General features: G+C 43.9%; 1 protein-coding gene across 1 annotated transcript; it reads right to left on the bottom strand.

The window, feature by feature from the left end:
• Positions 1–10,720: 10,720 nt before the first annotated feature.
• LOC126266786 (uncharacterized) lies at positions 10,721–14,157 on the bottom strand. Its single transcript, XM_049971329.1, has 2 exons — positions 14,109–14,157; positions 10,721–13,731 (listed from the first exon to the last, which is right to left on the bottom strand). The coding sequence occupies exons 1-2, from the start codon at positions 14,155–14,157 to the stop codon at positions 10,721–10,723; spliced, it is 3,060 nt and encodes a 1,019-aa protein (XP_049827286.1).
• Between the last annotated feature and the right edge of the window lie 3,088 nt (positions 14,158–17,245).

The following is a 17,245-nucleotide window of genomic DNA, read 5'->3' as shown; positions in this document are numbered from 1 at the left end:
TGCGTTTTTTATGGTTAGTATTAACCAGTTACACTAGTCCCTCTCATCACGTTCGGTCTGTGGAATCGGTTCGTCTGTATTTGATGTGGTTTACGAAATATATTCAGCTGTGATGTTAGGTGACTCACACTGTATACAATAAGAAAGAAGTGTCCGGTGACCTTAAGTGACGAATCACTCGTTACTAACAATAAAAAAACTCACGTAAGTAAGCAGGTTTCTACCTCGTGTAACAGCCGCCTCTGTCAAGCTACAACCTTCACTGGCTGTCCTAAAGTAGGTTACGAAGGGAAATGTGTGATGTGGCTTTAGATCTATGATGCAACCCTACATTGTTCAAATTTCGTTACCACAGGATAAGATGACCATTTTGGGCTTGTTAAAAACGTTGCCTCATGTGTCAATCGGACCTCAACCTTAGGTATGAGTAATTAGAATCATTCCAACAGACCATCATCCTGCCGAGAGAATTAATTCATGATTTTTTCGTGAAGAAGAAAACTCTGCCCTGTCTGGAGGTTAACTGGAACATGATCGATACATTCATTTCCTTGCGCGTCCACATAGATAATTACTGGCTGTCTAAGCTAAGCGTGTTTCTTAATTCTTCTTTTTTTTTTTCATCAATGACATGAAATCACCTAACAGACAGCTACACGATCCAGCAGCGCAGTAGGATCTGGAAATTTCTGGTGGAAGTTTTGCTTCCCACTTCTGATTCCGTTGCTGATATAGGTATTTACAGTCTCACGAATATGGAGCAGTATAAACGCAAACGCCAGATATTGAGGACACACACAAATATAACGCAGTATAAACGCAAAAACTAGATTTCTAGCACACTCTAATCTTTACGTTCCTAAACCGCATTTCGTTTGATATAATCAAGTAGTTATGGACGTAGTGACCTTTTCTCATGCAACGTATTGCGTGAAGGGTTCTGTAAGCTGATAACAAAATAATAAACAAAAAGAGAAAGGAAAGAAACCGAGAACATAGCTGACAACCCACCATCAAGCTCTCGTAATATTTATAAACAGTATATATATAGGGTGTCCCAGCTATCTTGTCCACCCAAAATATCTCTGGAACAATAACAGCTATTGGAAAACGACTTTCAAGTAAGTGTCCCTCTTGATAAGTATGGAGATGTGATTACACATGTCAATCACACTGCGATTACAGGCAGCATGGGGTTCACGCCTGAGCCTCAGGACGTGCGCTAGCAGCGCATGTCGGGTGTTTGAAGCGTCAACTTGGCGTCTCAATATCTCGGGATGTAATGGGAATATTGCGATGCAATCAACGCCGTTGTGTATGTGCTTTGTCATGCTATGGATTGCTGAAGAAAAAATATAGGAGGTCCATTTAAAAAAACTTAAGTTTGTGTTAAAAAAACACATATGCTTTCGTTTTAGAAAGTTTCCAAATATGTACATTGATGCCGGTGAAAGTCGTTTTCCAACAGCTGTTATTGTTCCAGAGATACTTTGGGTGGACAAGGTAGCTGGGACACCATATATAATCTTAAAGCAGAAGGACGAGAGCCGATAATATTCTAAACAAGAGAAATTCCAATCTGATCGCAAGGACTGTATACGCTCATGTACATAGATACTTCATCTATACATATTTTCCAATAGAACTGGAGCGATACTGATCCAAAACACAGAAAAACGAGTAGGTAAAATAGGAGAGAACAAGCCGAGGCAAATCAGATGGGAACATATATAACAAAGAAAACACCCATCATCCGAAAACTGAAATTAACCAACACCTTGCCGACGGAAAGCAAGATTCAACATGTTGGCAAGAGATCTCGTTCTCGAGGCATTCGATATCTGACCAATAGGCAGTGCTCATGTACTGCATGAGGTTCATGTGATGTTCCCCCTCGTGTGCTACAAAATAATGAACGAAGTGCCCCAGTAAACCACCTAACGGTAGAGGTTTCGACCGTGGAAAGGAGGAACAATCTGGGCGCAACATGAAATCTGCAGTGTGCAAAGAAGGTAACTGTAAGGAAACCATGGGTAACAGAAGAAGTAATTCAGCTAATCGATGAAAGAAGGAAGTACAAAAATATTCAGGGAAATTTAGGAATACAAAAATACACGTCGCTGAGGAACGAAGTAAATAGGAAGTACCGGTAAGTTAAGAAGAAATGGCTGCATGAAAAACGTGAAGAAATGGAAAAGAAATGATTGTCGGAAGGACAGACTCACCATATAGGAGAGTTCCAGAAATTTTTAGTGAAATTAAAAGTAACCGGAATTCCATTTTTCAGAGGAGAGAGCGAGTAAGTGGAAAGAGTACACTGAAGGCCTCTATGAGGAGGAAGATTTGTCTGATGTGATGGAAGAAGAAACAGGAGTCGATTTGGAAGATTTAGAATCGGAATTTAAAAGAGAGGACTTAAGATCAAATAAGGCAGAAGGCATCGATAACATTTCATCAGAATTTCTAAAATAATTAGGGAGATGTGACTATTCACGTTGGTGTGTAGAATGTACGAGTTTGGCAATATACCGTCTGACTTTCGGAAAAAAAAACTCCACACAATTCCGAGGGATGCAAGAGCTGACAAGAGCGAGAATTATACAACAATAAACAGTCAGCGTACCAGATCTTGCATCCCAGTTGCTGACAAGAATAATAGAAAAGAAAATTGACGATGTGTTAGATGACGATCTGTTTGATGTCAGAAAAGGCATAGGCACCAGAGAGTTGATAATGGAAGCAAGACTAAAGAAAAATCAAGACACGTTCATAGAATTTGTCGATCTGGAAAAAGTGTTCGACAATGTAAAATGCTGCAAGACGTTCGAAATTCTGAGAAAATTAGGGGTAAGCTATACGGAGAGACACGTAATGCACGGTATGTACAAGAACAAAGAGGGAATAATAAGAGTGGACGACCAACAGCTTAGAGCTCGTATTAAAAAGGGTGTAAGAGAGGGATGTAGTCGGAAGCATGATAAATTTTTTAAAAAAGTGTATAAAGTCTCAGAAAACCAATTGCATCCTAATCCGAGATCAGTTAGCATATGACCTCCACGAGTAAAGTGATGCTGTAATGCATCCGTAGACGTACAACGAATACCTGAACCTGTGTATCTAAGACCAATATGCAGTGTCTATCGTTCGTTGAAAACAAGTCATTTACTACCTTAGAGACTGATGACCTTAGCAGTTAATTCCCATAAGATTTCACATACACACACTACCTTACACCAAGAGGACGACGTTACGGGCATCGGCCAAATCGAAAGACTGATATTGAACCAAACTGTCGTCCAGGTTCTTTGTGTTTATTCTTTTTCAGCTTGAATTTTTTCTGTATGCTAATCCACTGCGGTAGCCCATGAAACAGCCGCGTTGTCAAAAGCTTGCAAAGTAAGAAGCCTGCATTTACCTTCATTAAATAGTGCGCGTGAATTCCGACAATAATAACCGATTACGGACTTCAGTCGAGATATCTCCACAGAACTGCGAGTAGACCATCACGTCATAAGCAAGAACAACTACAGTCCCTCCGGAAAGCATCCTAAGTAGGGGCTCCAGAGCTAACACAAAAAAACGTTATTGACAGCGGAGTTCCTTGGGGCACTCCACAGCGGATATTTATCAGGGGCGTCATTTAGCCATTAACAATCACCGAAGTTGAAATGCCTGTAAACAGATTTGAGAGCACTCACGGTGTGTCAACAGTAAAACCAACTGCCTCCAGAATCCAAAGCAAAAAGTCGGGTTTAACTTGATCAAGTGCCTTACCAAAGTCTAAGGAAGTCAGGGCACAAATGCGAACGTTACAGCAGCAACCGAAACCACGTTACGACACCCGAGTACATTGATAAGAATGATACGACCAGCTACACAATTCTGATGTTATGCAGCAATCGTCTCCATCAGAGCCGACACCCTACTGTTAACTGCCCTTGCCACACTCTTATAATCGAAGTTTACCAAATCAAATGGGCAAAAGCTACCAGGGGAAGCTGGTCCAAGGCGTTTCGGGATTAAAACAATTTTCCCACTTAGAACGAGGCCGGCAGTACTCTACCCCGTAACACTTCATTCAAAGGGACGTAAAGATAGCACCAAACAGTGGCCAAAAGCGCACGTAGTACTCCTTGGGATGTGCATCCAGACCCGGGGACTTTTGAGAAACCGATCCCACAAAAGTTTGTAAACTTCCTCAGGCCGGAAGGCAGCTAAAAGGATTTCATTATGTTTAGGTTTAATCGTCGTATCCAAGATGTTGACTAGTGGGTCACACAAGGTTCCACTGGACTCGCCGATGTCGTAGATGTCTACACGGTTTGGTGTAAGACACTTTATATATCAGCTTGCTCATTATTTGTTGTGCGATAATTAATACAAGTGTGTTGGCGACCGTTCTGATGCCGAAGCAAGGGATTTCCTTAAATCAGTTCTTCGGTCACCAATGAACGTGGCTTAGATCGCATTTTCAACGCTCTCATTTATATTCTCTTCAAGATCAACAATTTTGCCTTTACACGCCTAACGTCCGCAATTCGCAGAGTGACGGGATATGCAGCATCATAAAGTTCACGCAGGATGGAATGGTATTATTCGTAAGTTCTCCGAAAGTCTCGCTCTTTGGCTGCACAGAAAAGTATCAAAGTTTGCCTGAGCCTCGGTTTTGCCAGCTGTGTCCACCAGTCAACGATGGAAGAGTACTTCCCAGAGTACCGTAGAGTACACTCCCACACAGCTCGAATCACGTCAACGAAGTGAGCGACGTTTAACATCCACGGAGTGCGAAATAACTTTACGTTCCCAGTACAGTGGGAAAATTTAATGAATTTTATGGCGCCACTCGCAGAAGCTGAAATTGACTATATCAACGTTCGAGTGTTCAACCTCCCGCCGGAAGTTGATGACAGATTTCTAACTTCTTACTGTAATGAGAAAAACGTCCGTCGTGAACGTTGGTCTAGTCAACACAGATTACAATGTTATAATGGAATTCGTTCCGTGAAATGCATGTCAAACACAATATTCCATAAGATCTACAAGTGTGTGAAAACTGCGTTCGTGTCATGCATACTGGTCAAGAGGGAACCTGCTTCCTGTGTTATTCAAGTGGATATGTTCCATCGAATTGTCCACGGAGGGTTTTTGTATTATGGCCGTCATTGGTGCAGCGTCGAAAATTGACGGTTGCTGATCTTGTTCCTTCCACCCAACGTCGGACGTACGTCTGTCCCAGATCATAATGAGCTAAAAGTCAGTTCTGATGATCGTGTAAATGAATATCTACCTCTACCTCCACGACAGGCTCAGAATCTTATTCCCCCCAGGATAGAATCTGTGGCAGTAACAAACAAGCGACGTCGCACTCAAGATGGTGAGGCTGAGGGTGTGGATGTGTCTTGTGCCCCAACGTCCTCCACACCCACTGCATCCCCTGCTCCTCTCGATACTACGGTACCTCCCGTCCGTGGTACGGTAAGTGGCGAAGAACTTATCTCCAGCATCCCTCCTGCTCGCCAAGTGGCTCCTTGTGAGCGGCCTGTGTGTGGAGGGGAAGCACAGTGTGCCCTCCCCCTCCCCCACGCCCCCCCCTCACCCCCCGCCTCGTCTTTGTATCACCCATTACTGTTCAGCCACCGACGGTTTCCTAAATTTTGCCGCCTACAGCAACTCCCCAGTAGAAAAAGATTAACGACCAAGAATCACCTGTTGCACAGGCAGTTCAACAGCATGCTTCCGCCTTAGTCACTGGAAGTGCATTACATGACCCTTGTTCTGAGGGTCAGGGAGCTGACCCTTTGACCCCTCCTACACCTCAGTCACAGTCACGACGCCGCGTAGCCGACAGAAAAAGCGTATACAACCCGACCGTGGGATGGCACGTAAGAAATCTAAGAAAACAGGTTGTGGTGACGGGGGTTCTAGTCCCCCGACGTCTGATTCACCTGTGGACTGCGCAATCGACCTTGACTCTCAGCTGTGTACCTAATTCTGCTCCGAACGTCCCGTACATCCGTGTATACCTGTGATGAAAGACCTAAGCTTACACATTCCTTTCATTAAATGTTAATCGAGAGGAATCAGAATCGCGATTGGCTCCACTGCGTCAATTCATTTCTGATTCATGTGCGTACATGTTCTTCTTACAGTAGGTGTTATTTAGGCATCTCTCTTTTCTTGGTTTTCGGTTGGTCTTTAATGTTGCAACTAAATATTCTACGGGGACCGTCTTATTCTTTCGCGAAGTCATTCCTATTACTGATGTGGAAAAGTTGGATTCTGGCAGGGGCGTAGGTTATCAACTTTTTAACCTTACCTCGGTACTTTTATATGCCCCTTCTGGCACTGGCATCGCAGTGGATCGTTGGCGTATTATAAAGAGGATATACTTTATCTATTGCCTTAGAGTCCTACGGGTACTCTATTGGATGGCGATTTTAACTGTGTGTTGCGTCCTGCAGATCAATCTCCAAATTTTAATTTCTATGGTGAATTACATGAATTGGTCAGCTCCTTACGCCTGAAAAACATAATTTTATGAATTATCGTGATGCTTGAACGGGACTTTTTTGTTATGGTTTTAGGGTGCAAAACTGCTACGGTCATAAGTACCCGTTCTGTGGCTTAGGGAAGGGTAAAAACCGAATGAAAAATCAGCAGCAATATGAGCGAAACTCAATCTGCTAAAATGGAAGACGTATCAGGCGACAGCTGTAAACGGGCGAGTAGCGGATTAAAATAGGGGCACTGAAGTAAAATGTGTCTCATCGTCCCGGTTGACAGCAGTGGGGACCAACCGGACGAGGATCGCCAGTTAAAAGACAGTGCCCTATCCGGAGTGTAGTGAAAATTACCTCCTGGACGAGGGCGGGAGGAAGAGATCCAAGCACAGGGATGAGCTTTCACATCCAGCGATTTACTATCGGGAAGTGTAGATCAATGTGTGTTCCATAAAGACTAACATGACGACATAAACTCTGCAGATCGGCAAAGGGAACCATGCAAACTGCGGGCCGAGGAATAGAGACAGCTGCCTTGGCCGCTATATAGGCTGCCTCGTTTCCGCGGATACCAACGTACCTTGGGATCCAGAGGAATGCCACAGAGACGCCCCCCAAGTAGAGCAAGTGGAGAGAGTCCTGAATCCGGTGGACCGGAGGGTGGAAAGGATAGAGATCTTGGAGGCTGAGGAGAGAGCTGAGCGAATCGAAGCATATAATATACTGTATCCGCTTATGCATTGGACAGACTGGAGAGCAGCGTAAAGATCTGCAGTAAAAACCGAACACTGGTCTGGAAGCCGAAATATATTAGGGGTGTCGCACTCCCAACACCAAATGTCGTTTTTGAGCCGTCAGTGTAAATAAATGTGGCATCCTCCATTTATGCGCATAGAGCAGCAAATGAATGACCATAAACGAGAGGAGGGGTACTATCCTTGGGAAGCTGACTAAGGTCACTGAGAGGGCAGGTCTGCGGGTGAAGCCAAGGTGGCGCCGTACCCACACAAGTCAAGAAAATTTTAGGAAAGTGGAAGGAAAGAGAACGTAGCTGTCGACAGAACCGGACTCCCGATGGTAGGGCGGCCTCCGTACCCTAGATCCAAGGAAGCGTCGAAGAAAAAGGACATGGACCCGATGACCAGGCATGGAAGACAGATGACTAGCATAACTACTCAGGACAGCTCGCTGATTGGACAGCGAAGGTTCAGCAGTCTGATCATAAAGGCTTTCCACGGGGCTGATGTAAAATGCTCCAGACGCTAAACGCAATCCACAGTGGTGTACAAAGTCGAAACGCCGAAGAATAGACGGCCGAGCAGAGGAGTAAACTATGCTTCCATAGTCCAATTTCGAGCCCACTAAGGCGCGATATAGGATGAGAAGGACTACTCGGTCAGCTCCCCAAGAGATACGACATCACGGAGGGTGTTGTAGGATCGCAGAAAGCGAGCCGAAAGATATGAAACATGGGAGCACCAGCACAGTTTTCTGTCAAACGTAAGTCCCAAGAAGTTAGCGAAATCCGCGAACGGAAAGTCGACAGGGCCTAGATTGTAGGGAAGGCGAACGGAACTCCGTATGACGCCAAAAATTTACACAGACAGTCTTAATGGGAGAAAAGCGGAAGCCGGTTTCAATGTTACATGAGTGAAGGCGATCGAGGCATTCTTGAAGAAGTCGTTCAAGAAGACTGGTCATCTGAGAGCTGTAGTAGATCGCAAAATGGTCGACAAAGAGGGAGCCCGAGATATCTGGAAGGAGACAACTCATAATTGTATTTATGGCCATGGAAAACAGTACAACACTTAGCACGGAGCCCTGGGGAACCGGCCGGCCGGTGTGGCCGAGCGGATCTAGGCGCTACAGTCTGGAACCGCGCGACCGCTACGGTCGCAGGTTCGAATCCTGCCTCGTGCATTGATGTGTGTGATGTCCTTAGGTTAGTTAGGTTTAAGTAGTTCTAAGGTCTAGGGGACTGATGACCTCAGATGTTAAGTCCCATAGTGCTCAGGGCCATTCGAACCAACCCTGGGGCACCAATGAATGGGACTTGAGAACCAGTGTCGTGACAGTAACCTGTCAACATGAAGGGGATCCATAAATTCTACGTAAGACACGTCAAAAATCCGGTATTGATTCTATCAGAGTTCACACGAATTGTATCGACAAGCTAATCGTGGATTTCTAGAGACCCGAGCCGCACGTGTCGCGTTCTTTTATCGAAAGTAAAGCTCACAGTACCTTTCCGTGGAATACACGTGGAAACCATGGTAACCATTTGGCACTTGGAGTGTGTTCCGCGTAGTCATTTTTGTAGTATTTGTAGAACGTCGTCGTTAACTCCCATAAGGTTCATCACTTGGAGCAAGAAATCGGGATGCACTCTCCCTAACGCCATATTGAAATCGAGGAATGCTATGGCTATTTTGATCTTGCAGATCGACGTGATATCTCTGCAGTCTGACAGTGTAGTTAGTATCGAACATCCGACACAGAGTTGGAGTGATAATGCCCCGTAACCCTCGGAAATATAGGTTTCATCCTTTTATTCCCTATGCGTGTGAATAATGTGAAATCCAAATTCAACAGCTTGATCGATCGATAGTTTGACAGGTAGGTAGAGCGAGGTTCTTTTTTGCTATAAGCACTATTAGACATTCTCTGAATTCCGAAGGAAATCTTTGCACCAGTGATGTGCCAGTTATGAGCATAAAATTCAATTTCCAGCCAGTCTAAGCCAGCCACATTTGGTTTTGGGGCACCGCCAATTATTTCCTACATTTCTGCAGACGATGTGCTTTCAACCAATGACGTATTTTCTATCGGCATAACGCTTGTTACCATGTTTTGTAACATATTACGATGCGCGATGCCATTACTCTTTGCTTCCGTGAAAACCTCAGTGAAATAATTCGCAGTGCAGTCCTAGACAGCAACCTGGGTGCTGTACTCAGTGTTCTGTGGGTCAACAAGTTTGTTAATTACCTTATTTTTAGCTCCTTTAGTATCTCGGATAAAGGATATATGGAGATCGTATCATTAGGAACATCACTAGATTTCTTGTCCTAACTTGGATGCCGTCCAAGAATTGTCTAGCGATTGCGATTAATTTGGCTTCCGTACACTTAACCCAATGTATATTTGAAATTATATTCATTTCACTCTCGTACAGGTCTAGGAAGAGTGTAAAATAATACTGCTCTGTATGTGACCTTAAGTGTCATTTTCCTTTGGCAAAGTTCATTATGTATATTTGTTGGCTTGGTTTTATTATCTGCGTCCACCATACTATGAGGTAGGTACATGCTGGTAACCGTCGGCTAAGTTTGTTGCTAGTTATTCGACCGCCTGAGACAGAGAAGCATCCTTTAACGAGTACACATTCCTCTGCCGCTCGCCCCTTCGCATAAAAATATTTTGTCGGGAGAGTTTCAGAGATATCTGATAAGCTCTGTGGTCGGAGAAACCAACTGGCCATATTTCGCAGCTGATGACTTATGAAGTCTTTATGAACATAGAAATTGTCGAGTCTACTTGAGGATTCAAAGCTGGTATACGCAAAGCCAGAAGTGTTTGGACGGAAGTGTATCCAAGAGTCTTTTAGTTGAAGGAATTCGAAAAGTAGTGGAAAAAATTAAAATTGGAGTTCTGATCCAGCTTTTTCAATATACAACTAAAATCTCCCCAAAGTTTTAATGTAGCGTTTGGTCATGTACACAAACTGGCTATTTCGTCGCGGAAAAAAAGTGCTTGTGTGCCTACGTCCAATATTTCCCCAGGGTGCATAAACGTTCACTAATAAAACTTCCTGAGAAACGATGAAGGTTCCTCTGCTTGAAGTTTTACTTTGAGTTGTATGCCTTGCTTGAATGAAATTTCTGTTCCACTCTCAGTTCCTAAATTAAAAACCGCATCGTACCCCCCCCCCCCCCCCCCCCCCCCCCTCTCCCCGATATCGGTCATTTTATGGGTCACCACTTTTAGGATAAAGATGATGCGTAAATCCGTAATCTGTAGGTAAAGCGTTAATGCTTTACTTATAACACACGACTCGATTCTATTAACGTTTACCGTCGCAGTTTTATAATCCTGCATGATGTTACCGAAGCTATTTAGTGAAGTCGTTTAGTCTCCCATGTTCTCAGACCAGTTCGTGGTGGTGTCTAATGCGTCTGACACAGTCGTTTAAGATTTCTCGGTTTCCTGCCTGTCGACGTTCATAGCGTCGATTTCATATTCCTTGTTGCCTTTCGGTCGTGCCTCACATCCTTTTTCAACATTTTGCCGGTCAACTGTAAATTACTGTCTAAGTCTTGCAGCTCTTCGGGCGTTTGGTAGCGCGGATGGTGTTTTGGTCTTTCAGACTTCTGTGGTGTGTAGTCGGTTTCCTCATCTGTAATGTTTGTGGCCCCATGCGTTAGTGTGACATCTTTTGGTCTTTCAGACTTCTGTGATGTGTAGTCGGTTTCCTCATCTGTAATGTTTGTGGCCCCATGTGTTAGTGTGACATCTTTTGGTCTTTCAGACTTCTGTGATGTGTAGTCGGTTTCCTCATCTGTAATGTTTGTGGCCCCATGCGTTAGTGTGACATCTTTTGGTCTTTCAGACTTCTGTGATGTGTAGTCGGTTTCCTCATCTGTTATGTTTGTGGCCCCACATGCTAGTGTGACATCTTTTGGTCTTTCAGACTTCTGTGATGTGTAGTCGGTTTCCTCATCTGTAATGTTTGTGGCCCCATGCGTTAGTGTGACATCTTTTGGTATTTCAGACTTCTGTGATGTGTAGTCGGTATCCTCATCTGTAATGTTTGTGGCCCCACATGCTAGTGTGACATCTTTTGGTCTTTCAGACTTCTGTGATGTGTAGTCGGTTTCCTCATCTGTAATGTTTGTGGCCGCATGCGTTAGTGTGACATCTTTTGATCTTTCAGACTTCTGTGATGTGTAGTCGGTTTCCTCATCTGTAATGTTTGTGGCCCCATGCGTTAGTGTGACATCTTTTGGTCTTTCAGACTTCTGTGATGTGTAGTCGGTTTCCTCATCTGTAATGTTTGTGGCCCCATGCGTTAGTGTGACATCTTTTGATCTTTCAGACTTCTGTGATGTGTAGTCGGTTTCCTCATCTGTAATGTTTGTGGCCCCATGCGTTAGTGTGACATCTTTTGGTCTTTCAGACATCTGTGATGTGTAGTCGGTTTCCTCATCTGTAATGTTTGTGGCCCCATGTGTTAGTGTGACAACTTTTGGTCTTTCAGACTTCTGTGATGTGTAGTCGGTTTCCTCATCTGTAATGTTTGTGGCCCCATGTGTTAGTGTGACATCTTTTGATCTTTCAGACTTCTGTGATGTGTATTCGGTTTCCTCATCTGTAATGTTTGTTGCTCCAAGCGTTAGTGTGACATCTTTTGGTCTATCAGACTTCTGTGATGTGTAGTCGGCTTCCTCATCTGTAATGTTTGTGGCCGCATGCGTTAGTGTGACATCTTTTGGTCTTTCAGACTTCTGTGATGTGTAGTCGGCTTCCTCATCTGTAATGTTTGTGGCCCCATGTGTTAGTGTGACATCTTTTGGTCTTTCAGACTTCTGTGATGTGTAGTCGGTTTCCTCATCTGTAATGTTTGTGGCCCCATGCGTTAGTGTGACATCTTTTGGTCTTTCAGCCTTCTGTGATGTGTAGTCGGTTTCCTCATCTGTAATGTTTGTTGCTCCAAGCGTTAGTGTGACATCTTTTGGTCTATCAGACTTCTGTGATGTGTAGTCGGTTTCCTCATCTGTAATGTTTGTTGCTCCAAGCGTTAGTGTGACATCTTTTGGTCTATCAGACTTCTGTGATGTGTAGTCGGCTTCCTCATCTGTAATGTTTGTGGCTGCATGTGTTAGTGTGACATCTTTTGGTCTTTCAGACTTCTGTGATGTGTAGTCGGTTTCCTCATCTGTAATGTTTGTGGCCGCATGTGTTAGTGTGACATCTTTTGATATTTCAGACTTCTGTGATGTGTAGTCGGTTTCCTCATCTGTAATGTTTGTGGCCGCATGTGTTAGTGTGACATCTTTTGGTCTTTCAGACTTCTGTGATGTGTAGTCGGTTTCCTCATCTGTAATGTTTGTGGCCGCATGTGTTAGTGTGACATCTTTTGGTCTTTCAGACTTCTGTGATGTGTAGTCGGTTTCCTCATCTGTAATGTTTGTGGCCCCATGTGTTAGTGTGACATCTTTTGGTATTTCAGACTTCTGTGATGTGTAGTCGGCTTCCTCATCTGTAATGTTTGTGGCCGCATGTGTTAGTGTGACATCTTTTGGCCTTTCAGACTTCTGTGATGTGTAGTCGGTTTCCTCATCTGTAATGTTTGTGGCCCCATGCGTTAGTGTGACATCGTTTGGTCTATCAGACTTCTGTGATGTGTAGTCGGCTTCCTCATCTGTAATGTTTGTGGCCGCATGTGTTAGTGTGACATCTTTTGGTCTTTCAGACTTCTGTGATGTGTAGTCGGTATCCTCATCTGTAATGTTTGTGGCCCCATGTGTTAGTGTGACATCTTTTGATCTTTCAGACTTCTGTGATGTGTAGTCGGTTTCCTCATCTGTAATGTTTGTTTCTCCAAGCGTTAGTGTGACATCTTTTGGTCTATCAGACTTCTGTGATATGTAGTCGGCTTCCTCATCTGTAATGTTTGTGGCCCCATGCGTTAGTGTGACATCTTTTGGTCTTCCGGACTTCTGTGATGTGTAGTCGGTTTCCTCATCTGCAATGTTTGTGGCCCCATGTGTTAGTGTGACATCTTTTGATATTTCAGACTTCTGTGATGTGTAGTCGGTTTCCTCATCTGTAATGTTTGTGGCCCCATGTGTTAGTGTGACATCTTTTGGTCTTACAGACTTCTGTGATGTGTAGTCGGCTTCCTCATCTGTAATGTTTGTGGCCGCATGCGTTAGTGTGACATCTTTTGGTCTATCAGACTTCTGTGATGTGTAGTCGGCTTCCTCATCTGTAATGTTTGTGGCCGCATGTGTTAGTGTGACATCTTTTGGTCTTTCAGACTTCTGTGATGTGTAGTCGGCTTCCTCATCTGTAATGTTTGTGGCCCCATGTGTTAGTGTGACATCTTTTGATCTTTCAGACTTCTGTGATGTGTAGTCGGTTTCCTCATCTGTAATGTTTGTTGCTCCAAGCGTTAGTGTGACATCTTTTGATCTTTCAGACTTCTGTGATGTGTAGTCGGCTTCCTCATCTGTAATGTTTGTGGCCGCATGTGTTAGTGTGACATATTTTGGTCTTTCAGACTTCTGTTATGTGTAGTCGGTTTCCTCATCTGTAATGTTTGTGGCCGCATGTGTTAGTGTGACATCTTTTGGTCTTTCAGACTTCTGTGATGTGTAGTCGGTTTCCTCATCTGTAATGTTTGTGGCCGCATGTGTTAGTGTGACATCTTTAGGTCTTTCAGACTTCTGTGATGTGTAGTCGGTTTCCTCATCTGTAATGTTTGTGGCCCCATGTGTTAGTGTGACATCTTTTGGTCTTTCAGACTTCTGTGATGTGTAGTCGGTTTCCTCATCTGTAATGTTTGTGGCCGCATGTGTTAGTGTGACATCTTTTGGTCTATCAGACTTCTGTGATGTGTAGTCGGCTTCCTCATCTGTAATGTTTGTGGCCCCATGCGTTAGTGTGACATCTTTTGGTCTATCAGACTTCTGTGATGTGTAGTCGGCTTACTCATCTGTAATGTTTGTGTCCCCATGCGTTAGTGTGACATCTTTTGGTCTATCAGACTTCTGTGATGTGTAGTCGGTTTCCTCATCTGTAATGTTTGTGGCCCCATGTGTTAGTGTGACATCTTTTGGTCTTTCAGACTTCTGTGATGTGTAGTCGGTTTCCTCATCTGTAATGTTTGTGGCCCCATGTGTTAGTGTGACATCTTTTGATCTTTCAGACTTCTGTGATGTGTAGTCGGTTTCCTCATCTGTAATGTTTGTTGCTCCAAGCGTTAGTGTGACTTCTTTTGGTCTATCAGACTTCTGTGATGTGTAGTCGGCTTCCTCACCTGTAATGTTTGTGGCCGCATGTGTTAGTGTGACATCTTTTGGTCTTTCAGACTTCTGTGATGTGTAGTCAGTTTCCTCATCTGTAATGTTTGTGGCCCCATGTGTTAGTGTGACATCTTTTGATCTTTCAGACTTCTGCGATGTGTAGTCGGTTTCCTCATCTGTAATGTTTGTGGCCGCATGTGTTAGTGTGACAACTTTTGGTCTTTCAGACTTCTGTGATGTGTAGTCGGTTTCCTCATCTGTAATGTTTGTGGCCCCATGTGTTAGTGTGACATCTTTTGGTCTTTCAGACTTCTGTGATGTGTAGTCGGCTTCCTCATCTGTAATGTTTGTGGCCCCATGCGTTAGTGTGACATCTTTTGGTCTATCAGACTTCTGTGATGTGTAGTCGGCTTCCTCATCTGTAATGTTTGTGGCCGCATGTGTTAGTGTGACATCTTTTGGTCTTTCAGACTTCTGTGATGTGTAGTCGGTTTCCTCATCTGTAATGTTTGTGGCCCCATGTGTTAGTGTGACATCTTTTGATCTTTCAGACTTCTGTGATGTGTAGTCGGTTTCCTCATCCGTAATGTTTGTGGCCGCATGTGTTAGTGTGACATCTTTTGGTCTTTCAGACTTCTGTGATGTGTAGTCGGTTTCCTCATCTGTAATGTTTGTGGCCCCATGTGTTAGTGTGACATCTTTTGATCTTTCAGACTTCTGTGATGTGTAGTCGGTTTCCTCATCTGTAATGTTTGTGGCCGCATGCGTTAGTGTGACATCTTTTGGTCTTTCAGACTTCTGTGATGTGTAGTCGGTTTCCTCATCTGTAATGTTTGTGGCCCCATGTGTTAGTGTGACATCTTTTGATCTTTCAGACTTCTGTGATGTGTAGTCGGTTTCCTCATCTGTAATGTTTGTGGCCGCATGTGTTAGTGTGACATCTTTTGGTCTTTCAGACTTCTGTGATGTGTAGTCGGTTTCCTCATCTGTAATGTTTGTGGCCGCATGTGTTAGTGTGACATCTTTTGGTCTTTCAGACTTCTGTGATGTGTAGTCGGTTTCCTCATCTGTAATGTTTGTGGCCCCATGTGTTAGTGTGACATCTTTTGGTATTTCAGACTTCTGTGATGTGTAGTCGGTTTCCTCATCTGTAATGTTTGTGGCCGCATGTGTTAGTGTGACATCTTTTGGTCTATCAAACTTCTGTGATGTGTAGTCGGCTTCCTCATCTGTAATGTTTGTGGCCCCATGCGTTAGTGTGACAGCTTTTGGTCTATCAGACTTCTGTGATGTGTAGTCGGCTTCCTCATCTGTAATGTTTGTGGCCGCATGTGTTAGTGTGACATCTTTTGGTCTTTCAGACTTCTGTGATGTGTAGTCGGTTTCCTCATCTGTAATGTTTGTGGCCGCATGTGTTAGTGTGACATCTTTTGATCTTTCAGACTTCTGTGATGTGTAGTCGGTTTCCTCATCTGTAATGTTTGTGGCCCCATGTGTTAGTGTGACGTCTTTTGGTCTTTCAGACTTCTGTGATGTGTATTCGGTTTCCTCATCTGTAATGTTTGTGGCCCCATGTGTTAGTGTGACATCTTTTGGTCTATCAGACTTCTGTGATGTGTAGTCGGCTTCCTCATCTGTAATGTTTGTGGCCCCATGCGTTAGTGTGACAGCTTTTGGTCTATCAGACTTCTGTGATGTGTAGTCGGCTTCCTCATCTGTAATGTTTGTGGCCGTATGTGTTAGTGTGACATCTTTTGGTCTTTCAGACTTCTGTGATGTGTAGTCGGTTTCCTCATCTGTAATGTTTGTGGCCGCATGTGTTAGTGTGACATCTTTTGATCTTTCAAACTTCTGTGATGTGTAGTCGGTTTCCTCATCTGTAATGTTTGTGGCCGCATGTGTTAGTGTGACATCTTTTGGTCTTTCAGACTTCTGTGATGTGTAGTCGGTTTCCTCATCTGTAATGTTTGTGGCCGCATGTGTTAGTGTGACATCTTTTGGTCTTTCAGACTTCTGTGATGTGTAGTCGGTTTCCTCATCTGTAATGTTTGTGGCCGCATGTGTTAGTGTGACATCGTTTGGTCTTTCAGACTTCTGTGATGTGTAGTCGGTTTCCTCATCTGTAATGTTTGTGGCCCCATGCGTTAGTGTGACATCTTTTGGTCTTTCAGACTTCTGTGATGTGTAGTCGGTTTCCTCATCTGTAATGTTTGTGGCCCCATGCGTTAGTGTGACATCTTTTGGTCTTTCAGACTTCTGTGATGTGTAGTCGGTTTCCTCATCTGTAATGTTTGTGGCCCCATGTGTTAGTGTGACATCTTTTGGTATTTCAGACTTCTGTGATGTGTAGTCGGTTTCCTCATCTGTAATGTTTGTGGCCGCATGTGTTAGTGTGACATCTTTTGGTCTATCAGACTTCTGTGATGTGTAGTCGGCTTCCTCATCTGTAATGTTTGTGGCCCCATGCGTTAGTGTGACAGCTTTTGGTCTATCAGACTTCTGTGATGTGTAGTCGGCTTCCTCATCTGTAATGTTTGTGGCCGCATGTGTTAGTGTGACATCTTTTGGTCTTTCAGACTTCTGTGATGTGTAGTCGGTTTCCTCATCTGTAATGTTTGTGGCCGCATGTGTTAGTGTGACATCTTTTGATCTTTCAGACTTCTGTGATGTGTAGTCGGTTTCCTCATCTGTAATGTTTGTGGCCCCATGTGTTAGTGT

This window comes from Schistocerca gregaria, chromosome 4, assembly GCF_023897955.1.
Source record: "Schistocerca gregaria isolate iqSchGreg1 chromosome 4, iqSchGreg1.2, whole genome shotgun sequence".
Lineage (NCBI taxonomy): Eukaryota > Metazoa > Arthropoda > Insecta > Orthoptera > Acrididae > Schistocerca > Schistocerca gregaria.
The sequence above is the reverse complement of the archived record's forward strand: the minus strand, read 5'-3'. Positions and strand labels throughout refer to the sequence as shown.

Excerpts from the sequence above, each read along its gene's own strand:
- LOC126266786 (XM_049971329.1), bottom strand. The coding sequence starts at position 14,157 with ATGGGGCCACAAACATTACAGATGAGGAAGCCGACTACACATCACAGA. Across the intron at positions 13,732-14,108 it reads GCCGACTACACATCACAGAA|ATGAGGAAGCCGACTACACA; the intron begins GTCTGATAGACC and ends CAAACATTACAG.